This window comes from Vulpes vulpes, chromosome 1, assembly GCF_048418805.1.
Source record: "Vulpes vulpes isolate BD-2025 chromosome 1, VulVul3, whole genome shotgun sequence".
Classification (NCBI taxonomy): Eukaryota; Metazoa; Chordata; class Mammalia; order Carnivora; family Canidae; genus Vulpes; species Vulpes vulpes.
The window spans coordinates 174,193,398-174,217,984 of NC_132780.1; the positions used below are offsets into that span (position 1 = coordinate 174,193,398).

At 46.7% G+C, this 24,587-nt stretch overlaps 1 protein-coding gene across 1 annotated transcript in view; it reads left to right on the forward strand.

Moving 5' to 3' along the window:
• Positions 1-1,195: 1,195 nt before the first annotated feature.
• Positions 1,196-24,587, forward strand: part of NT5E (5'-nucleotidase ecto) — a 40,597-nt gene continuing 17,205 nt past the window's right edge. The window contains exons 1-3 of the mRNA XM_072736803.1: positions 1,196-1,611; positions 18,568-18,790; positions 22,269-22,457. Coding sequence (XP_072592904.1) covers positions 1,273-1,611; positions 18,568-18,790; positions 22,269-22,457 — 751 coding nt within the window. The 5' untranslated portion in view covers positions 1,196-1,272. The remainder of the gene's footprint in view (positions 1,612-18,567; positions 18,791-22,268; positions 22,458-24,587) is intronic.

Here is a 24,587-nt window from a genome sequence, read left to right on the forward strand (position 1 = left end):
AATATTAATTCTGAAGATAGTTCAAAACTTTCTAGTGACTCCTTTTGATTTTGGATGGTAGCTGTTTTTAGCTCCTCATAGAAGGATCCCTTTTATCTTGAGATAATGGAAAACCCCTAGGAGGGTTTCCTTTTAAGAGGTGTGTTTCCATACAATAGTTTGTCATCATCCTTGGTTCCATCAGTAATGACTTAGTTATAAATACAAGGCTCATAGGTAATTTTTATGAGATAGATATATATTTTTTCATATATATAATGTATATATTATCCCAAAAGGCTTACAAATAAACAAGAGTACTGACTTCATGCATTTGGTAAGTGTGAGGACCACTACGCTGTTCTGCAAAGCTTAAATCATAGGACACCCCTGAACCTCCAAACTAATTCCCTTCTGCTTCCCTTCCCAAAGCTCTAAGATAACCGCTTGCACTCAGGAATCCGTTGGTTGAACAGAGGGAAATTCTGCAAATTTAAATTCTAGATAATGCTGATTTATTGAATGCATTCCTATTATTGCTTTCTTGGCCAAAGTTTGCCCTCAATACACACATGCACACACAAACCACATCTTTAAACCTTGAAAGTGGGGGGGTGGGGGTGGGGGACAAAAAAAAAGCCTTAAAAAAAAGGGGCAACAGAAGGCATCATGACGTCCGCCTAGCGGCTGATTTTACTCCCATCGCGTCCACAAACGGCGGACCGGGTTGGGAAGGTCTGAAATTCCGAGGCTCCGCGTCTGAACCGCGTGGACTCGGTGGTTCTCCGACGTGGAGGCAGCGGCCACCGCGTCGCGCGCTCGGGCCCCGGCTCCCCGGCCTCGGGGCCTCGGCGCGCGCCTCTCCTCCCGCTCCCTTTCGCTCCTCGCAGCGCCGAGCCCGCGCCGGCGCCCGCCCCGGCCCCTCCGGCCGTGCCCTCCCCTCGAGAGAAACTCGTCCTGGGCGGCGGCTGGGCGCGGCGCGGGCCACGGCGCGGGGTGGCCACCTCCCGCGTCCCCCGCGCCCGGGAGAGCGCCGCCGCCGGGCACAGCCGCCGCACTGTTCGCCGCCCCGCGGGTGCCAGGGTCGCGTCGGGTGAGCGCGCGGGCGAGCGGGCGCAGGGGGCGGGCGCAGGGGGCGGGGCCGGCCTCCCGCCCGGAGCAGCCCCGCCCCGCCCCGCCCCGCCCCGCCGGCCGGGCCCCCGGCTCCCGCGCCCGCCTCGGCCGCCGCCACTCGCCGCCACTCGCCGCCGCGCGCCCGCCCGCCCGCCCGCGCGCTCCCCCCGCGCCGCAGCCATGGGGCCCCGAGCCGCCCCGGCGCCCGCGCTGCGAGTCCTGGCGCTGGGCGTGCTGCTGTGGCGGGCGGCCGGCGCCTGGGAGCTCACGGTGCTGCACACCAACGACGTGCACAGCCGGCTGGAGCAGACCAGCGAGGACGCGAGCAAGTGCGTCAACGCCAGCCGCTGTGTGGGCGGGGTGGCGCGGCTCTTCACCAAGGTGCAGCAGGTCCGCCGCTCCGAGCCGCACGTGCTGCTGCTCGACGCCGGCGACCAGTACCAGGGCACCATCTGGTTCACCGTGTACAGGGGCGCCGAGGTGGCGCACTTCATGAACGCCCTGCGCTACGATGCCATGGTAAGAGGGCGCCCCGGCGGCGAGGCCCCGGGACCGAGGCGCCCGCGTGCAGAAGCCGCGCGCGGGGGCGGCGGGGGGGGGCGCCCGGGGTGGGGCGCGCGGCGCTGCGGGGGTGCAGCCGGCTCCGGCCCGCGTGCCAGAGGTGCAGACGCAGAAGTGCCTTGGAGAAAAGGAGTGGAAATGCCAGCGAGGGTGACCAGACGCGAGAGGCGCCTGACGCTGGGAAACGAACGAGGGGTGGGGGGACTGGGTGACGGGCACGGGGGGCACTGGGCGGGACGAGCACTGGGTGTAATGCTGTACGTTGGCAAATTGAGCTCCAGTTTGAAAAAAAAAAAAAAGTGCCTTGGGAGATTCGTCCTAAACGGACTGATGCGGGGTCCCCCGCCGGGAGCCGGGGCGTTCAGAGGGGAGGGACTCGGCCTCCTCCGTGCGCGTCGGCTGGGGCACCTGGGAGCCACCTGGGAGCCCTGGCGGCTGTGCGGGGTCGGGGACCGGGCCGGAATGCTTTTTTTTCGATTTTATTGGAAGGAAAACTTAGGGCCAAAGAGGTGGAGTACAGTGTCCTGGTCGCCAGCTCCAAAAGAGAGAAACCCGGTCAGAATGGGTCCCAGGACATAAGGGAAGGGAGAAGAAATGGGTGGGAAATGTCAGGAAGGGAGACAGAACATGAAGACTCCTGACTCTGGGAAACGAACTAGGGGGGTGGAGGGGGAGGAGGGCGGGGGGTGGGGGGGAATGGGTGACGGGCACTGGGGGGGCACTTGACGGGATGAGCACTGGGTGTTATTCTGTATGTTGGCAAATTGAACACCAATAAAAAATAAATTTATTATTAAAAAAAAAAAGAATGGGTTCCAGGTCCCTTAGACGTCGAGCTTGAGCCCCATTAAGCTCACAAGCCCCGTCAGATTCCTGGCTCCGCTGTCTTCTGTGTGCAAGTTACGTAGTCGCGCTGTGCCTCAGTTCCAGCATCCGTAGAACGGGGACAACGGATCCACCTCGGCGGGTTCCCTGGCCGTCGTTTGGCCTCTGTAAATGTTAGTTCTTTCTATTGCCAGATACCACGCTGCAAGTTTTTTTTTTTTTTTTTTAAAGGAAGGAAGAAAGAAACTTCCAGAGAGAAGCAAAATGCAAAACACTGGGGTTTCAAAGGATTTGGGTAAAATCATTTTGGCAGCACAGATTTAGAAAGAGAGTCCGACTGAAGAGAGGAGGCACTCCTCAAGTGTGCAAGCGTTGAAGTGCACGCTCCCAAATGCTCTGTGAAAGGCAACACTTTATTTGCTGGTCGAAACCCTAGAAAATGAGCAGAGAGGGGTTATGCAGTAATACATATGACCAAAGCATATATGTGGTTTATTTTTTTCATCAAACCACCACCCAAGTTTAACCCAGTGTAAAATCCTAGAGTAAAGGGATTCTGTGGAGAAACAGGGAACAAGAAATCTTTAGAGCTTTAGAAGAAGAAGAAAAGAGAGCAAGGGTCCGTTGGGAAGGAAAGGAGAGCTGTGGTCCAGGCGGGGCCACAGAGGGCTAACAATACAATTGGCATGAAAACAGCACAGAGGTTATTTTTTCCCTAAAAACCTAGGAGAAAGGAGGACAGGAAAAGATGATAAGGTAAAGCTGTTTGTTTTTTTGTCCACCAACAAGAAAGCTCATTCTAGAGAGATGAGAGATGGGCAGAGTTCCTCTCCACTCTGTCGGTTGTAAGGTTATCAGGGACACTGAAAACAGCAATTCAGACAGCCCCCTAAGCTCCGGAGTCCATGGGTGGGAGGGGTGGGGCTCACCAGCCTGGGTCTGGACCCCACAGAAGAATGGTGGGTCTCAAGAACCCTGTATGGTCTCTCACCTTTGGTATCTCCATAGCCTGATGCTTTTGCATGGGATAATGACAGGATGAATATTTGTTAAATTGAATTGTTACTAGCTTACATCTCCATTTCCTCCCATAGGGGTAAAATAAACATTATGTGAGTTTGTTTTGGTTTCACATATGAATCATAACTCTTAATCTTTTCTTTTCGTGACACCCTTTTCTCCACAGCTATGTGGACTCCTTTTGGTGAAAAAAAAAAAAAAGGAGCATTCCTGGTTTTCCCTAATACAAGCATTTTCCTCCTTAAGTCCAATTGAGCCCGTGATATTAACCACCATAAGCGTTTATGGTAGGACACTGGGTGAGGCTGGAGCAATTTGCTGCAAGTTACAGCGCAACACCCCTGGGACTTACTTAGAATGCTTTTTGTTGGATGGAATAATTTTCTTTTAAGTTTCACTCAAAATAATTGCACTGGGTGCCTGAGGAAAAATAGGCTACTATATAACATTGACAGGAGGTAAAAAGGCAGAGTCTAATGGCCATGTTCCTGATAGTATCTCATCGTCTGTGCCCTTCTGGGGTTTGACAAACATGATTTGACCTGCAAAAAAATATTTATTTATTTATTTATTTCTTCATGAGAGACACACAGAGAGAGGCAGAGACACAGGCAGAGGGAGAAGCAGGCTCCGTGCAGGGAGTCCGACAGGGGACTCGATCCCGGGTCTGCAGGACCACACCCTGGGCTGAAGGCAGAGCTAAACCACTGAGCCACCCAGGCTGCCCTGACCTGCAAAACTTTTAATCTTGTTATGCTTTAGCATGCAATAAAGTCCTGCCATACTCCTGTTTCACAGATACTTTTCATTATCATTTTGCTTATATTATACTAGTCTCAGGGGATTTATTGCTGTTCTGCTGTAAATGTTTGCCTATTCCACCCACTGGCTCAGCACATCTTCAAGCCCAGGAAGCTAGAGATTCTGGTTAGGGTAGAAAGCAGTTGTGGAGGGGCGTCTCCAGTTCTGGAATCTAGCTTAACGCCAGGAGTTCCCTAGAGCAGGAGCCTCTGAGGAGGTGTATACTTTCTAGACCTGCTTGTCCCCGTGAGAGCTGCTGGAGCCTCTCTGATGCCTCTGGAGGCCCGAGGGCAAGCCTGGAGACCCCCTAGACCCAGCTGCTGGGCAGAAAATTCTAGAGGGAGAATTTCAGAAGCCACTAGTTGGTGTAACTGCCTCAGTGGAAGAATGAATGTCCCCTGAGGCATGAGGAAGACAGCACAGATGCACTCACAGTGTGAGCCTGGCTGCGCTCCTTTCTCTGAGCCTCCTGTTCCAGACTGTGAAACAAGAAGGATAACCCCACCCCTCTGTGTAGGATTTTTGTGAGCAGTACATAAGATAACAAATGTAAAAATCCCTAGCACCCTGTTGGGTCATAGGAAGTGCTCAGTAAAGGTTAGATCTGGGTGCCCTGCCAAGGGGTAGGGGGTTGAGGGGGAAGAAGTCTGTGAGGAAGGAAAGGTTTGAGTTGTACGGTGTCAGCTTATCTGATTCTGACTGCCTGGCTACTCTCCCCCTCCTCTGCCCCCCTAACATCTTTTCTAATCCCCATTGTGTAAACTGTTCTTAGGGTTTCCTCATAGAGTGGACCCGTGAAAACCCCCCTAAAGCACACAGTCCAAGAGATTCCTCTCCAGAGGAGGAAGTCTCAGCCTCAAGGTATGCTGTGACAGAGAACGCTTCCGTGGAGAAGGGCGGCCTCCTTTGTAGCTGGCCCTGCTTCTTTTTTTTTTTTTTTTTTTTATTCATGATAGTCACACACACACACACACACACACACAGAGAGAGAGAGAGAGAGGCAGAGACATAGGCAGAAGGAGAAGCAGGCTCCATGCACCGGGAGCCCGACGTGGGATTCGATCCCGGATCTCCAGGATCGTGCCCTGGGCCAAAGGCAGGCGCCAAACCGCTGCGCCACCCAGGGATCCCTGGCCCTGCTTCTCAGGCCCTTGTCCCGAGCCCACTCTCTGTCCAAAAGACTGCCCCGTTAGCCTTAGCAAACTGCTCCTTGGTGCCTGAGCCAGCAGGCACCGTGGGGACCACGACCCTGCCTTAACTTACCCAGGGGACCTCTAATCAAATCGCACAAGCAACCACTCTGATGTTCATGTTTGTTTCTGTGTGTACCTGCAGAACTTTTATCAGGGTTTTTGGGTTTTTAATTTCTATAACCCGTCCTGTTGCTCAGCTCATTCTGTTTCTATTGTCCTAAACTGGTTGTGGGTTTTTTTATTTATTTGAGTATAGTTGATACACAGTATTACATTAGTTTCAGATTATGACATAGTGATTGGACAAGTGTATCTGTTAGGCTGTACTCACCACAAGTGTAGCTACCGTCTGTCACCACACAGCCATACAACACTATGACAGCGGCCTTGACTATACTCCCCGTGCTGTGCCTTTTATTCCCGTGACTTCTTCCGTCCATAACTGGAAGCCTGCATCTCCCACTCCCCTTCACCCATTTTGCCCAGCTCCACAGCCCTTGCTTCTGGCAACCATTAGTTTCTTCTTCATTTATAAGTCTGATTCTGCTTTTTAAACTGGTTGTTTTAACATTTGTCCATGTCACTCTGTGTGTTACTCTGTGTCATGGTACACAGAGACCACCATAGATTTTACCACCTGCTCCCCTGGTAATGTTTTGGGACACAAATACACATAGCTTCCTGCAATTCCTGCCTGTGAGGATTTCTTCAGGATCCGTAGCCAAGGGCAGGATTACTGGTCCCAGGTTGTGTATCCTTACTTTGACTAAACTGCCAGATTTCTTCCCTGAGTGACTGGAGTGCTGTATTCTCCCCAACCTCCACACCCACACAGAGGTGAAACCCCAAATCCTTACCCATATCTTCTTGCAGCATTATCCAGCTTTCCAGTAGGTATGAAATGTTATCTCATTATTTGATCTTGTATTTCTCTAATAACTAGTGACTTTGGCATATTTACTTTCTAAGTTCCTTCTTCCCTCATTGCATGTTCACATCCTTTGCTCTTTTTTAAAAATTAGGGTTAGGGGCACCTGGGTGGCACAATCGGTTGAGTATCTGACTCTTGGTTTCAACTCAGGTCATGATCTCAGGGTCCTGGGATGGACGGCCCCACCTCCCAGTCCTTGTTCAGTCCTGGGCTCTGCACTCAGTAGGGAGCCTGCTGGAGATTCTCTCTCTACCTCTCTCTCTGCCCCTCCCCCACTCAAGTGTGGAGCAGGTGCTCACTCTAAATAAATAAATGAACAGGGGGACACCTGGGTGGATCAGTCGGTTAAATGTTGGACTCTTGCTTTTGGCTCAGGTCATGATTTCCCGGTTGGGTGATGGAGCCCCACATAGGCTCCCTGCTCAATGGAGAGTCGGCTTCCCCTTTGCCTCTCCCTCCACTCACCCGTGTACATGTGCCCTCACTCCCTAAAATAAATAATAAATAAATAAATAGGTTTACTCTATTTTTCGTGATTTTCAGGAGTTCTAGGTATTGATCTGTAATCAATTTTGGACATTGCAAATATTTTCTGATTATGTTATGTCTATTAATCCATTGTGTTTTTCGTTGAATAGAAATCCTTCATTTAGCATAATCAAATTAATCTCTTTGCCTTGTGATTTGTGTGTTTGAAAGTCTACATAAGAGTTTATTAACTTGAAGTTTATCATCCCCAGTACTCATCACCAGAAATTCAGAGATCAGTGATGGCTCTCTGCCTTTTGAGAGATGATAAATTTATAATCTGGGGCTATGCCCTTCACCTCTCTAGGTCCCAGTTTCTCATCTATAAAATAAGAGGTTTGAATCAGCTCCTCTCTGAGGTTCCACATATTTCTAAACAAACCACTCTAAGGAATGTTTTGATTGGATTTCAGTTTAGTGAAATGTTTTAATTCAATGAAGGGGCAAGCAGATGGGGCAAAGCTGCAGAGGCAAGAATCTGCAGGATTCTGGACCAGCCTGGACCAGAGCTGAAGCAGCAGAGATCACAGATGATGAAGTTGTGTTGGGTTTACAGGCCACCCTGAAAAGTTTGGGCTCTCCTCTGTTGTCACAGGGGGCCATTGGAAGTTTCTGTAGAGGGTGACTGTGGTATTTAAAAAAAAAAAAAAAAGATACTTCATCTTTGTTCCCAGTTCCTGGCACACAGCTCCCAAAACCTTTGGAATCTCCGAGTGATGAGCGTCTTTTGTATGCTAATGAGATGAGTGATGGCTGGGGGCCACCAGATAGCTTCGGACTGGGAGTCAGAAAATCCCAGCCATGATTAGAAGATTGGAACTTCCAATCTACCAGTATAACTTGGTTGGTCCCAGAACTTAATTTTACACATACATCTGAGTCTGCCTGACAGCTCTCCTAAGTCTCCCTCACCGTTACACTCACAACAGCTGGTTCCTTGTAGAGACATGCCTTGGGTCTTCTCCCAGGAACCCTCATTTGGCCACTGTTTACAGATAAAGAGGTTCTCAGAATTTGAATGGAGTGTTACTCTGTTTGTAATAGAAAATGATGGTCTAAGGAATGGTAGGATGGTGAGCCCAGTTTCAAGCCTGTTGTCCCTAAGGCCTATTTATTCATTCAATCCATGAGTATTCACTAGGCACTACTATGCTAATGAGGTGGATGATGGGGGCCACCAGATAGCTTCGGACTGGCAGTCAGAAAGTCCAAGCCATGATTAGAGGATTGGAACTTTCAGCCTCCCTTCAGCCTCCAGGGTGCGCAGCGGAGCTGGAGATTGTGGCACTACATGTGTCAGGCCCCATGCTAAGTGCTGAGGACAGTGACTCAGACCTGCTGGGGAGAAACCTGCTATTTGGGGGATAGAAGGCAGCGCCCAGTTGAGCCTCTCTTGACCACACAGAGAGTGGGCAAGACCTGTGAAGGAAGGGGATAAGCAGAGCAAAGCAAAAATGACTAAAATTCTAACACCTGACTCTGGGAATTCAAGAACCAAAGATCTGGTCTGCGGAAGACACACCATCAAGCCCACATATGTGCCATATATGCCCAAATGCATAGTGGGCACGTTTCCTCTTTTCCCCAGAAAACTAACCCTGAGCCAAGAGAAGTCACTTTGTATTCGGATGCTTTCAAAGTCTCTCACATCAAAGAAACTCTCAGAATTACTTTATCTTCCTAATAAATCCATGTTTGAGGGAGACAAATTAGCAATACTAGTTTGTGAAGCTTGAAAGAGGTATATTGATGGTGATGGTATTTTTTTTTTAAGGCAAGGAAAGTTCGTAGCAAAGAAAAGTAGACTCAGACCGCAGAAGTTTTGCCTGTCTGGGTGGTGGTGGATCCCCAAGCCTCAGTGATGTCAGTGGCCCCCACCCAATCCTGTGGCTGTGGTTGTGGCCTTTCTACTTCCTCTCTTCCCGAGTGAGTTCCACCACACGAGAGGCAGGCTGAGTGACACTGGCCTCAAGCACCAGACGGAGGAGGCAAAGGCGGTTTCTTAACTTATCTTGTCCTTGTTCTGGCATCTGAGTTTTTCTTAACTAAAAACTGGAAAAAAAAAAAAAAAACAAGTAAATCACACATTGAGTCAGCAGCTTTCTGCACTTCACTCACTTCCAAATACTGGGGGAGCTCCTTCCATGTCTGTTTTCTTCAACCACATGACTAGAGTTTGAAAATTCTCTTGACACTTGTTTTCCCCTGAATAATTGATTCTGTATATAGCCCACACATTAGCTGGAGCCGTCTAGCCCCTCAGAGATCTAGTTAAACCTGCATGGAACCCAATTCAGCAAACAAGTAATTTTCAATGTAATATTGATATGTGTATTTTGCACATAGGGAGTCTGTACATTTTTCCATTAGATATGGAAAATGTGAAATGCTGTCTGTTCAGTACTTGTTCACTTACTCATTCAACAAACATTGAAGTTCCCATGAACTGGGCTGAGTCCCAGGATCTTTTCTGATCAGTCAGAGGCCACGTTCAGCTGCCAAGACCAACATGCCCTGGCCCAGGACTCGGGGGCCAGAGGGAGCACAACCCAACCCCAGTAATGGTCTACAACTCCAGAAATGTGTCAATTCAAACCTAATTTGTAATCACCCCGTCTTTAGGTCGTTGTTGGGTCTTCTGAATGATTGGCAACTAAGTCCTGTTGTGGAACAGGTCAGGCCTCCCCATGCCTTTCCCATGACAGGGTGTGTTGCTACCTCCCGAGTGTAAATGACTGGCTAAATACCTGTTTTGTGGATTTCGGACAAATGGCTTTTTTGACACTGCAGTTGATTTCGGTGGATTAAAACAAATTCTTTTCCTCTGTGTCACAAATACTGCGCTGCACTTAAATCAGTTACTTCCGATCTTTCTCTTGTAACATCATGCCTAAACCTCTTGTCTTCACTTGGAACATTTGACTACCTCAGCCCTTGAGTTTTCCTTGCCTCATTTGTTTACACAGCTGATGTCATTTGCCTGTGAGCTTCTCCTGACCCACGCCAAGGAGGTGAGGCTCACACTCTGAGGGCCTCCAGTCCCTAGTAGGCAGCGTGCACAGTGGCGTTGGCAGAGCAGCAGTGGCAGACTCCCTCACCCGGCCCTCCCTGTGGTCCCCATCTGTTTTACATGTGTATGGATGAAGGGACAGATGGATGTGCTCATGTCTTGTCCTCTCCCTGTCTGCCCTGTCAGCAGCTCCCTTAGGACAAGGACTAGGGCCTTGCTACTTGGCACTCTAGAACCCTGTAAGAAGCTAGCTGAGGGGCGCCTGAGTGGCTCAGTGGTTGAGTGTCTGCCTTCAGCTCAGGTCATGATCCAGGGGTCCTGGGATTGAGTCCCACATCGATCTCCCCACAGGGAGCCGGCTTCTCCCTCTGCTATGTTTGCCTCTTTCTCTCTGTGTCTCTCATTAATAAATAAATAAAATCTTAAAAAAAAAAAAAAAAGCTGGTTGAATGATACCCATCCCTTCCAGGTATTTACATTAGGGGCAGTTTGATAGAGTGGTTAAGGTCCTGGGTGCTTAAACCTCACTACCTTTGTTCAGACCTCAGCTCTGCCACTTGCTAGTTGTGGGAGCCCTGTGCCTTAGAATCCCATCTATGAAAAGGACAAATAGTAGCACCTACCTAATAGCATTGTAAGGTTTAAATGAGTTAATATGTGAACAGGGCCTGCCCATGTAGCATGAGAGTTTTAACTTCTTTTTGTCATATTTTTTGTATTTAAAAAAACTCTTCCTTGAAATTTCCTTATGTCAAATTCCCTGGTAATTTTTACAGTCTTCTGTGAACAAAGCTGAGGCTATGAAATGTCCCCTATCTAACTCAGATACAGATATCTTTTGAAAGACTAAAGAGTTGGTCTCCTCAGCAGAATTCCAATAGGAAAAGACTCTAAAAAGTTTCGTTCTCTCCCTAACTGCCATCATGAAATCTAAATAATGTTCTCACGTACACACACAAGACACACAAAACAGTTCAACAGACTTAAAAAAAAAAAAAATCTGCTTCATTCACAAAGACCAGTAAGTTGTGGAAAAATAAACTTAAAACACAGGAAATGAAGAGAACCAGGCCAATTGCCCCGAGAGGGTCAGCTGGAAACAGTGATGCAGTTGGCCAAACTTTTCACCTGCTTCTGAGCAGCTTGGTTTCTCTCATTTCACAAGATATTGCTCAACTATTTACCAACTTTTTTTCAATCCTGCCACCTTTGGAAAGTTTTACTGTCTCACATTATCAAATCAAAGAGCAAGGTGGACTGTTTAAAAGGAGCCGGTGGAATGGTGGTTTTATCATTCAGTAAACATCTGCTGGGCACCGGTGTCAGGTGTTCATTCGTGTCACCGAGGATAAAAGGAGAGTCGATGCCACTGCTGCCTTTGGGAGAAAGAAGTGTGAGCCAACAGCCACAGTGAGGTCAAGTGGTATCAGAGACGTGTGTGCAGCGTGTCGCGGATACTGGGCATCTACTGTGGGGGTGACACAGAGGGCTTCACAGGGAAGTCACATTGAGCTGCATCTAAGACACTATATTGCCTGGGTAGTTTAGTGTGCCTGGAACTGAGGGCACCTGAAGTTTGATAGAGGAAATGAATCAGCTCACAGAAGTCAGGAAGGGGCTCCTGTGATGTCTGAGGAGTCAGGACTATGATTTCAGCGGGCGGTGGGAGGCCTTGCGAGAACTCAAACCTGGGGTTAGAAGCAGTGGCATGCAGTCTTTTGGAAATGCATTCTGGCAGCCTGCCATGAATGGGCAGGAAGTTTGTGAGCCTGGTGGGCAGGAGACCTGCTTTGAAGACTCCAGAAAGGTCTGGATGAGAAGTGAGGAGGCAGCGGGGACAGCAAGAGTGTGGTAGAGGATGGTGTAGGAGCAGTACCCACAGGACTTCGTTGCTGGTTGGCCACAACAGGGGGCCCAGGGAGACTGGGGGAGGGATGCGCAGGTGTTTCACTGCTTCTCTGGGTGTTTCTTGGTAGTTGTAGAAGCTCCCTTCCAACATCTGGGACCACATGCATCCTCACAAGTGTCTCATTCATGGGACGCGTAGGTGGCTCAGAGTTTTAGTGCCGCTTTTCAGCCCAGGGCATGATCCTGGAGTCCTGGGATTGAGTCCCGCGTAGGGCTCCCTGCATGGAGCCTGCTTCTCCCTCTGCCTATGTCTCTGCCTCTGTGTGTGTGTGTGTCTCTCATGAATGAATAAATAAAATCTTAAAAAAAAAAAAAGTGTCTCATTCACAAGCTTACTGGGTAAGTGTCCTTCTCTACTGGTTGTTGGTCTGGCAGGGGACTCCTCAATTGCCAGCAGATAGGGAGGAATGGGGAGCCATGGGGAGGGTGTGGGAGAAAGAGAGGGCAGTGGCCACCAAAACACCCCAGACAGCTCCCTACGGTGTCTGCCCCACTGGCCCAGCCCAGAGGGCACATTGTCAGTGTCTGGCTTCAGGCTGGGCAGGCCTGGGATGAAGAGGAGGAGGGGTCATTCCAAATATTGGAAAAAAATCTAAATTTTCTGGTAACACTTGGAATAAAAATTCTCCTATAGGTAGAGTCTGACCAAGGAAGCGGGCCAGGAGCTTGCCAGAGCTGAGCCACTGTAGCCTCTTCATAGCTTTATTTATTTTGGGACACGAAACCCAGTTGAGAATGCAGCCTCTGTGTGAGGTGTTGCCTAACAGGTTCTAGTCCTAGGAGGCTTTTTCAGGTCTCAGGGCTTTGCAGCTTCCTTGCGTTCTATGGCCAAGTTAACTGCTAAAATTATTACTCTGGCTACTGTGACCATTCATCAGAGGCTTTCAAAACAGAACTCTTCAGCAGCTGGGTACTAGAAGTCAGAGAGACTGTGTCTTGTAACCTCTTTTCCCAATGCACCACACGGAGATGTGATGACACTGGTACAGGGTTCCGGGTGACATGGGGGGAGGCCGCTAATGGCAACCAGCCCAGAGGCAGAGGACCAAGGCTCCAGCCTTCAGAATTAATTCTCTGCCTCTTTCCTCCACACTCACCAATTATTTATTTACTTGTTCATTTGTTTGGTAAATATTTACCAAATATTCCACCTCTGTTAGAGACATTTTAAATGAATTATGGGAGTCAATTAATGCATATTATTAATAAACTGCTTTGATCAATCAGCTGTAACTGCAGAGATCAGAAAGGGAAGATTTTTCCATGAAAGTAGAATATTCCAAAATAATGAAAGACCTTCGTGGAAGGGTGTCAGATGGCCACTGACTTTGGTGTCCCCTCCTGCAGACCATAAATAAATCCCAGCATCAAGGCTCAGGTGAACCCACTCCTACAACAGAGGGCATTTTTTCTCTCACTCTCGGCCCAAGGAGTGTTCCATCCACTTGTTCGGTACCAGTGCCTTAGTACCAACGGCACATTATTAACAGGTGAAATGAGGAAATGAATAAATATCAGCTCCTCCTAGGAAGTGCTTTGGGAAAGAAAAAGCATGGAAGTTGGCACACAGGCTCAGAGGACAATGTGGTCGGGCAGCAGCATGTCAGGGTGACTGCTGGATTCCGTAGTAGATTCCAGCCACACTACACATGGAACAAACACGGGAAAGAGAAAAATCAGAAAGTATTCTTTCCTCTTTCTTTCCAAGCATGGTCTCTAACATTTGTTACTCAATGTATATGCTGTTGTTGGAAGTCAATAAATAGATTCCGCACATAATTACTATCTTAAGGCAAGCATGAAAAATAATTTCATCTCCAATGCCAGCTCCACTTGATTGACAGTAACTCCCTGCGGGGCTAAGGTAAGAAGGATTCTGAGGCTCAGTTTGAACACAGTAGGAAAGATGAATTCAATCAATTGGTTGGCATCTTTCATGGACAGAGGAAGAGGTGGAGAATGACATGACATCATGTGTTTGTTTGCACTGTATCCAAGAGACAATGATTGAACGTTAGTTTCAATTCTGTTTAGCATATGGTGCATTTGGAAATAAAATGATTAGAGATGTAGTCGCCTCATAGTCACCTGGAAATTTATCTACATGATGATATTGTTTATCCACAAATGGAAGGTCGGCTTTGGCCTGTATCCAGAATTCATAAGAATGACAACTGAAGTGTAGACACAGGCTTTCCCTCACTCCTCACTGCAGGGTGTTGTTAGTAATCCAACAAGAAACTTAGAGCCAGAAGTTTCATTCTTCCATTGCTCCTTCCCATGAAAAGCCTTCTGGGCTTTATCTTTAGGCAGCAGAGCGTTTCTCCAAAGCCACTAGACTTTGACACATTATCCACATCAAATGTAAATATTAACAGCCCCCTACAGAAGGTGTTAAACAAATGAGCCTCTATTCCTCACCTCGGAGTTGATTTAACGAGTTTATTTAAGAAGAATCACAAAGAATCAGATCTCTTTCTGTCCTTACAGTTTCATTTGTGTTCTGCTTTAAATGCCAGCAACATTTCAGGAGTTTAGGCAGTTGAACATTCTTGGCTGGGCTAGATGGAAGTGAAAAAAGTTTTTTTTCATATAAGAGCACCAGTTTTTTCTTTTTTGTCTTTTTAAATAGTGTTTTGGGGATCCCTGGGTGGCTCAGCGGTTGAACATCTGCCTTTGACTTGAGGCATGATCCCCGATTCCCAGAATCAAGTCCCGCCTTGGGCTCCTTGCATGAAGCCCGCTTCTCCTCCCTCTTCCGGGTTCTCTGCCTCTCTTTCTGTGCCTCATTAATAAATAGATAAAATCTTTAAATAGATAAGATTAGATAGATAGATAGATGATAGATAGTGTTCTGGGTTTCTACACGACGGAAGCAGTGAGGGTGAAGTCTGACAGGGCTAGACCAGAGGCTTACATTAGGTTTCTGTGATTCTGATGTTGGAAATTTTGAAGGTCATTTCACTATACTCAGCTTCCTTAAATTACAGAAAAGTGCATTTGAAGAAATTTAGTGTTTATAGTAAAAAATACACAAGATTGTCATAGATCTAGGATCAGTGAATGATGAATAGGGTTAGTAAATGAATGCAATGTTAGAAATGAAACAATTGGAAAGTAAATAAAGAGGGAGAGAACATAAGAATATGATTTAGGTCAGAAAAAAACACTTGCCTGATGTGAGGATTATAGCAATAATGGCAGGTAACGGGGTAGCCTGGGTGGCTCAGCGGTTTGGCACCTGCCTTCCGCCCAGGGCATGATCCTGGAGACAGGGGATCGAGTCCCATGTTGGGCTCCCCACATGGAGCCTGCTTCTCCTTCTGCCTGTGTCTCTGCCCTTTCTCTCTCTCTCTCTCTCTCTCTCTGTGTGTCTCATGAATAAGTAAAATCTTTAAAAAAAATGGCAGGTAACAGTTTAGCTCAGATCGGGATTGGTTATTAAAATCATGAAGGGGAGCTTTGGACAGAGCAGCAAAAAACTGATGAGCACACTTAAGGAAAGGTACAGGAATTTTCACAAAGGACCAAAAAAGGCAGAATGATACTGCAGTATGAATTTGCACAAATTTTCTTATGTTTGTACTACAAATGCTCTGTAAGATGTAACGGAATGTGGAAAGGTAACCTGCCCTGATGTGTTCTATCCTTCATTGCTCTGCTCTTGAACAGGCTTTTCCTGAGCTATTCTCATATTAATAAAAGTAATAGAAATGAATAAGAATCAATGTATTTCTATATTGTACACCTAAAACTAATATAATACTGTATGTTAACTAACTGTAGTTTAAGTAAAAACTTAAAAAAAGTTTATTTAACACATTTCTTAAGCACCTGCTGTATGTCAACAGAGAGCAAGTAGACTCAAGTGAGTGGTGTGCCTCTCCTTCCCAATAGCTCACGAATAATGAAGTTGTAATCAATGCAATGGAGGAGGAGAAACGGATGAGAGAAAGTCAAGGTGGGGAAATGAAAAGCGGAGTTTATTAAAAAAAAATAAGTATTTCAAAAGGAATTTTTCTGCAAAGGAATTTTCATAGGAAAAGATAGCTGTGTATAGAAGAAAGAAATTTGTTAGAGACTCTTCTGCTCCTTTAGTTATTCATTCAGTGGTGCACCGTTGCTCTGCTCCTGGGATCGTGCTGGGCGCTAGAGGGCCTGAGTGGGCAGGTGCGGGGTGCACAGAGGCGACCATCAGAGCAGAGGAAATACACCTAACTCAGGGAACTCAGTGAAGGGTTCTTGGGAAGTATCTCTTCTGGAAGGATCATAACACTTTAGGAGCTAAAGCCATTGATTGAATAAGGTAGTAAAGGCATGGTAGGAAAAAGGAATACTTCTATTCTATTCTATTCTATTCTATTCTATTCTATGTACTGCATTCTGTTCATCTACCTATCTGTATTTCAATCAAACATTTTCCTGTTATATACAAAGGGACAAAGATGAGTGAGATCATGAAAACTGCAAGTACTTAGGATCTCATTCCGAGTGCTCCCTATCTACTAGGCCTTATACAAAGCTCTTCATACCCAAGCATAGAGGTGAAGAAGTTGCAGCCAATTAATGCAGCCAATTAGGAGTCAAACAGAAGTGCTTCTAATCCCTGCTCTACCACTTACCAATTGCATGACCTTGAACTATTTATTAAATGTCTCCAGGTCTCAGTTTTTCTCATCTGTAAAATGATAATAGTAATAATACCAATCTCACAGCACAGAACCAGGTTTTCTTACAAAATCACTTTGCATGATGCTGGTGTGTAGCAAGTGCTTAGTAAATGCTGACTCATTTTCATTACAACCTTTCTTTTATTCACTGCTCTTCCAGAGAAAGCCGCGGTTTACGAGTGTGCTCAGGTCAAGTTCATAAGTGGTGGTGCGAGCCCTGCCCAGTTGTCTTATACTTGAGCGGGTGGTGGGTGTCAGAAATAAGGCTGGAGGGGAAGGCAAGATCAGATCTCAAAGAGCCTTATTGCTCAGTGAGCTCCGGATGTTGAATTTTATCCCAAGAGCAGTGGAAAGTCACCATAGGACCTTACGGTTGAGTTTGACAAGATAAACTGTCAATTTAGAAATTGACATTTTAGAAAGATTTTTCTGGCAGCACTATGTTGAACGGTTTAGAGCAGGGAATGGTGCCAGCTGAAGCCAGTGAGGAGGCTGTGGCAGTGGTCCAGGAGGGAACAGGCGAGGAATGCACACAGGAAGATGAATGAAACGGAGCATTTAGGCAAAGATGGGATACTGGTGAGGGAAGGGCCAGAGCGAGCAAGTGGGGGGCATTCAGCTGCCCCAGGTTTCTGGCTTCCTTGACTGGGTAGATGGTGGCAGCTTGGGCCAATGTGGAAAGTACTGGAGGAAGGGGCTTTGAGCACGGTAAATGTGGGTGCTTGCGAGTTCGTGAGGGGCCACAGTGCTGAGCAGGGTGGAGGCAGCGGGACGCAGTGGCTCAGGGAGCACACAGGCTGGCAGGGACCCCACGAACATGCTGAACATGCCTTCAGAGTGTGGAATGTGCTAGGAAGGGAATGGGGCCCGTAAGAGAATTCAGGAGGTCAGGGTCACCAGCCGGCACTGCCAGGTCTGTTCCCAGATGACCTGCTAAGTGAAGTCAAAGCAGGTGTGAAAGTTAGAGACTCCTGGTTTGAGTGCTAAGTTAGCAGCCTGCCAGAGCAGGTAAGCAGGTCCCTAGCCGAGATGGGCTATGCTAGGAGGCCAAAGGAGGAAGGGGCGGAAGGGCTTTCAGGGGAGGTGGCTGGAATGGCGTGTTTTGTCAGGGTTCCTCTGGGGGAGGCTGCCAGATGTCAAAGTGGTGGTTTTGAACCCAGCGGCACCTCCCGGAGCAGTGAGGAATGGGAGAGAAGAAAGAAGGTGGGAGGTGCGGGCGTCTCTAACCAGCTCCCCACCGCAAGTCCTGTGCTCGGGCAGGTCAGCAACATTGCACCGTCCTGATGTGCCTTGGATGGGGAACTGCTGGGAATGAAACCCAGGGCGACCCAGAGCTGCCCGAAGGAGGAAACCTGTGCCACCCTGTACAATGTGGAGCATGCCACCTGTTTGCCTTTGGGGATCCTCATTTTCCCCGAAGAAACAGAGGAACACACAGTCCTTGGGAAGAAACAGCTGTGGGAGCATCAGGGAGTAATAGCCCGGGAGATGGGAGATGGGATGAGGAGAGGCTCTGGTCTCTCTATCAACAATACATTTCCAGTCGTCTTTTGCTGAAGTCCTGTTGATTGTAATCATTCCCCCAGCAGCTGGGTGCTCGGAATGGTCAGGCAGGTGGATTCAAACGTGGGTTTATGAGAGAGAACGGAACTTGAAGAGGCTGGGCAATGCAGCCAATTAGGAAATGCAGATTCTGGAACTTGCCCTGGATCTGGGGATGGCAGGACAGTGGACATGGAGCCAGCTTTCCAGGTGACCCTTAAATGCATTGATGCCACCTTCAATAGGTGGTGTGGGACCTGGGAAGCAATTCTCAAATGAGCCTGGTGATCTGTGGGTCCATGGGCCCTGGGGTCCAACCCCAGGGTCACTGAGTAACATCTCTGGGCGTGAGGGTGGCAGAGGTCATGAGGTCAGCTCCTAGAGCCCCATCAGGTTTGAGGGGGCTAATACAATATCCTTTACAGTATGTTTTTGCTAGAAATTCCAGAGTACCTAATTCTTGTTCTCTTTTTCCCTTTCTACTAGGCACTGGGAAATCATGAATTTGATAATGGTGTAGAAGGACTGATTGATCCACTCCTCAAAGAGGCCAGATTTCCAATTCTGAGTGCAAATATCAAAGCAAAGGGGCCACTAGCATCTCAAATATCAGGACTTTATTTGCCATATAAAATTCTTCCTGTTGGTGATGAAGTTGTGGGAATTGTTGGATATACTTCAAAAGAAACCCCTTTTCTCTCAAATCCAGGTATTTTCTACTATAGCAATCGTTCCTTGCAAAGAGATATATTAAGTCAGAGCTTGGCATTATTTTTACGGACTGTAGGTACAAGTAGGAACAATGTGTGGTGTTGGGCAAATGGTATACTTAGAATAATGTTGATAAATCCAGTCTGGTGGTTTCAATATTATTCTAAACTACTTAAAGACATTGGTATTTTGTTCAGTGAACTTCTTTGTTGACCTACACGGTATCTTTGTTTAATCCAGTATCCATTCAGGATGGACAAGAAAGCCATTTACATCCAGTGCTAAACATCACAGTCATTTACTGGAGAATGAACCATAACTCACTGCCCTTTTTCCTGTGGAGCCAGAGCGCTCAGGTCTAGGGTTTTACCTCAGTTTACCTTACCTTTGCTTTTTTAGTATGGTTAGTATCTGTCTAGTTAACTCTCCTTTCTCCCTTTTCATTATTTATCTCTTTTTAATGATCTTGTTGTATTTGGTTTTCTGAGGAATACATATCCTTGAAAGGTCTCACAGTATATATGATCTAATATAAATATTTTATTTATACTTACATACATATATAATCCTGAAGGTATTCAAGAAACATTTTTGGGCCACTTTTACAGGAACACTTTCACCAAAACACTTTGGTAGTGAGAACGAAAATGGTTTTTTTTTCTAAATTATCCAAACCAATTTTCTTCCCATATTTGAAGGAAAAAAAATGGAAACTAACAGGAATAAAGGTACAGCATAAGGAATTTAGTACAATGGCATTGTAGTAGTATTGTGTGGTGATGGGTGGCTCCCCTTGTGGTTCTGAACATAGTGGAAAAAAGAAAAAAAACAGGAGAAGGAAAACTAGGAGCCAGGTTTTCATTAAGAATTCACTGATATAAAAAAAAAAAAAAGAATTCACTGATAAAGGGATCTCTGGGTGGCTCAGCAGTTTGGCGCCTGCCTTTGGCCCAGGGCATGATCCTGGAGTCCCGGGATCGAGTCCCACGTCGGGCTCCCAGCATGGAGCCTGCTTCTCCCTCCTCCTGTGTCTCTGCCTGTCTCTCTCTCTCTCTATGTCTATCATAAATGAATAAATGAATAAATCTTTAAAAAAAAGAATTCACTGAAAAAAGACATACACTCATCTAACGATTAGAAAAGTGATACATTTATTGTTGTGGTTGGTCCAGGCCATTGGAAAGAACGGGAAGGTCAGCCATGCTGGGTCCTATGTGGCCCGGTGCTGCTCTGAGGGGAGTAAGTCCTGCAGCGGCTGGGAGGCTGGGAGGCAGGCCAGGCACAGGGCTTCTCTGCTCCCTACTGGCAAAGGAGGTGGGGATTATCAGGCCCTCCATGTGGCAGGTAGGCATCTGTCCCCAGGTGTCCAAGCCTTTGCACACTGTGTGACACAGTCAACAAGGAGCTGTTGTTGAGCCAGTTGGCTGTAGTGGATATGATGAGTCACCAGCTTTCAGAGTGTTTCAGACGTGCTCTTCTAAGCACGGTGTGGTCACGTCAGCGGGACTAGCTGACAACACTGGGTTGCTCTCCACCCCACCCAACCTGACCATGGTCCTCTCCTTCCTTCTCAATAAATATTGCCAGAATGAACAGTGAGAGCAGTGACGTATGGGGGCCCCAATCACAAAAGAGCAAAGAATTCAGTTTCCTGGAACAGAGGTTCCCAGCAGGGAAAGCAAAAAGTTGGGCAAGGACTGGATTGTAGGGCCTTCTCAGTCACTGACCAAGGAGTTCAGGCATGATGGGGAGAAAAGCGTTATCCCTTCTGGAATAATCACCAATAAGAAAAGAGGGTGGAAAGACAAAGGCAATCATCCCTCTGCTGGGACTCTGATAGCACCCCATATTAGCCCTTTAGCGGGCTGCTGTGTCTGGAGAGGTGATGGCCTCCCAGCATTCCCAGGAGAGAAAGGCTGGATGGTGCAGGGACTGATGCTGGTGCTGGGGAGAGGTAGATCAGTGTTTCTGGGGACCCTTGCTTCTGCCAAGACTACAGGCCCAGCAAGTAGGTTCTTCTTACAGATCTCTGGCCTCTCATCCAGCCCCTTCCCTCTGGCCCTCATAGCCTGGGTGCCCACAGGAATAATTGATAGTCCTAGCACATTGCATCTATTTTAGCTGGATAATGAAATTCCTGCAACCTCTCAAGATATCCTGAAATATATGCCATGCTTTCTTACATGTGTGATGACTGATCCCGAGAGACCCCTGATGTGTTAGAACACATTCATTCCTTTGTCCTCTGAGGCACTTCTCTGAATTTTTCTTCCTTCTTGCCAGCCAAACTAAAGCAGAGGATAGTAGATTCTCCTTCATTCATTCATCCTTTCTTTCCTCTGAGTGGCTACGTGCCTAGGCACAGGGATGCCGACCAAAAAAAAAAATCGTTACCTACTGCAGCTTATAGATTTTGTAGGCAAATAAATGAGTAGAATATTTGGCATGTCAGAAGGTGCTAAGCGGTAGGGGGGATGGCAAATGTGTCAGGGGGGTGGGGGTGGGTGCACCTTGTCAATTTAGAGGGAGGCTCAGGGAATGCGCAGAGAAGGTGACATGGCACCAAGGGGTGAGCAGGGAGCCCGGACTTCTTGGAGTGGTCACCAAGAAGCATATTACTCCTGATGTTTTCATGGCAGACGATGGTGGCCAAGCTGCTGCAACTCCTGACGTTGAAGTGGTGCCTATGAACTAGTGACAGGGCTGCCAGTCTGATGTGGCACCTCTGTGGGTGGCTAATTTTCAGGCCTGGGTCTGCACAGTCACACCCACACTCAGCAGCCTGTACCACGGGGGGCACGACAGGGGGGAGGAAGCAGCCAGAGATGTGCACACTGCCAGCGCCAGCTGTACCGGAGGAGACCCTGTCTAATGCAGAGCTCAGTGATGCTCTAATATTGAGCTTAGCAAATGAACAAGGCCCGGTATCAACAAGGACTAGTTGCTGACATATATTTAAGTTTGAAGACTGATTATCTTGAACCTGCAAACGAAGCCTTAGAGGTACTAATCTGGGCTGTTTCCCCCTCAGCTTTATTGAGCTATAACCAACACACAGCACTGTATAAGTGAATGAACAACGTAATGACTTGACATACATATCACACAACAGGCTCATGGGCTCAGGCATTTTCTGCCTTGGCATAAGGGAAGTCTAAGTCTAAAAACACATTTTTGAAAAATAGATAGGTCTCCAGGTCTGAAGCCTCCTCATAGCTGACAATTGAATTAGTGCAACATAATATCATTCACAACCCAAACCCAGTGTGCAACACGAAGTGAATATAACTAAGGATATTGATGTGAATTTTTTTGGCTTTCCTAGGGATTTTATGTTTAATTTATAAATAGTTTTGGTTTTGTGATTTAAGAGCTTTAGTAGATAAAGCTGTTTTTACTCTACATGTTAGTATGTGTAATAGGTCATATGATAAAAATGATTAATAAATGTCCATCTTATTTATTTTGTTCCTTAGGAAGGAATTTAGTATTTGAAGATGAAATCACTGCATTGCAGCCTGAAGTAGATAAGCTGAAAACTCTAAATGTGAACAAAATCATTGCACTGGGACACTCTGGTTTCGAAATGGATAAACTCATCGCTCAGAAAGTGAAGGGTGTGGACATCGTGGTAGGAGGACACTCCAACACATTCCTTTACACAGGTAATTGTTTCAAAAGGATTATACTGGCCAGGATGTCTAGATAACTTACTTTGTTTTTTGTTTTTTTAAATATTTTTAATATTTTTACTACTATTTAACATAATATAAATTACATATATTTTGTAACCTGTAATATATATGTAATACACATACATGGTAACATGTGTAAATCTTATTCAGAGACATTATTTTTTTTTTAAGATTTTATTTATTTATTCATGAGAGACAGAGAGAGAGAGAGAGAGAGAGAGAGGCAGAGACACAGGCAGAGGGAGAAGCAGGCTCCATGCAAGGAGCCTGACATGGGACTCGATCCCAGGTCTCCAGGGTCACACCCTGGGCCAAAGGTGGCACTAAACCGCTGAGCCACCGGGGCTGCCCTTATTCAGAGACATTATTAAGAATAATTTATTGGTTTCATGATTATGTCAATTCCATTTATTTATGTATATTATAAATATATATAAAACATATGTACAAAATACATTATAAAATAAAAAGATTACCAGGCTCCTGCCAAAAGTCAGTTTATACCAAAAAGCAACATGTCATATAAAAAAATTAAGTGTAAACAAAATAATGTAAATCAGGCTTTCACAGGTCAGGGTGACAAATTCAATTTGTAGGTTCACAGGTAGCAGGAGCTGGAACTCTGGGCTCATGTCCTAACTCTACTTCCTACTAGGACTGTGAGCGTCCCAGATACCATAGGCCCCAATGCTCCTGAAAGTATACCTGTTCCCTCCCTCCCTTGCCCTCTTCTCCCCTATAGCTCTCCCTCCTACCCTCCCTGTATCTCTCTCTCCTTGGTGTTAGGTAGTTTTAGTGAGAAAAACCTCTTTTTTCCCTTCCATATTGAAGCAATAATGTCCCAAAACTTTTGAGTCTGGCTCAGTGACTCTTTCCTACCATACCATCCTCCCTCCCCCATCACCACTGCATGGAACTTTGAAGGACTTTTAAGAAAAGGAAGAAGAGGAAGAGGAGGGCTTGGCTAGTAATTGACTTCTAGCAACAGCGGGAAGAAAGCTTTGGTGGGGAACACTCCTCCTTGAGGAGGTTGCTGCTTTGCCCATCTCTGTATGCACTAAGCTGATACTACTTTTATAAAAGCAAAAATAAAAAGTACCTGAAATAGAAAAAAAAATGTTAAGGCGGGGGGCACCTAGGTGGCTTATTCAGTGAAGCATTTGCCTTCACATGATCCTGGGGTCCTGGAATCGAGCCCTGAGTCAGGCTCCCTGATAATCAGGGAGTCGGCTTCTCCGTCTCCCTCTCCCTGCTTGTACTCTCTCGCTCTCGCTCTCACTCTTGCTCTCTCAAATAAACAAATAAAACTTTTTAAAAATCTTTGACAAATGGTAAAAGGGGATATCACTCAGAAGAACATACAGGCAATTTTTACTCTCTTCTTAGCACTTTTGATTATTTTCAAATAATGAATGCATGTTGCTTTTGCAATCAGAAAAAGAGACATGAATTCTAAAAAGAAAAGAAAGAAACAATATTAGGTCCGAAGGCTTCCTTCCTTTTTTTAAAAAATATTATTTATTTATTTATTCATGAGACACACACACAGTGGCAGAGACACAGGCAGAGGGAGAAGCAGGCTCCATGCAGGGAGCCTGACAGGGGACTCGATCTTGGGTCTCCAGGATCACGCCCTACGCTGAAGGTGGCACTGAACAGCCGAGCCACCCAGGCTGCCCCAAAGTCTTCCCTCCTGATTGACATCAGAGACCGTCATCAGGTCACTCATCCTGTCTGAACCTATTAGCTTTGCTTCAGAATGGAGCTGATAACGCTCAACGTTCCACATTGTTGTGAGACTTAGGGGAGGTGGTGTATTTATACGTGGGAGAACACTTTATGAACTGTAACTAGTTGCCTCCTGGCACGCAGTGGTGTGGAAGCCGCCTGCCAGTCAAAATATACCGACCGAAACGGTGATGCTGATGAACTACTTTACTCTACAAGGTGGGGCTGGCCTTCCCTTAAGAAAATAAGGCCCCAGTATTCACATAGTTGATTCCTTCTTAATTCAGTTCCTTCCTAAGTATTTTACCTCTTGATGAACACAGGCTAGGGAATAATTTCAAACTAGACTATATCCATTAGTGGTTGTGAAAT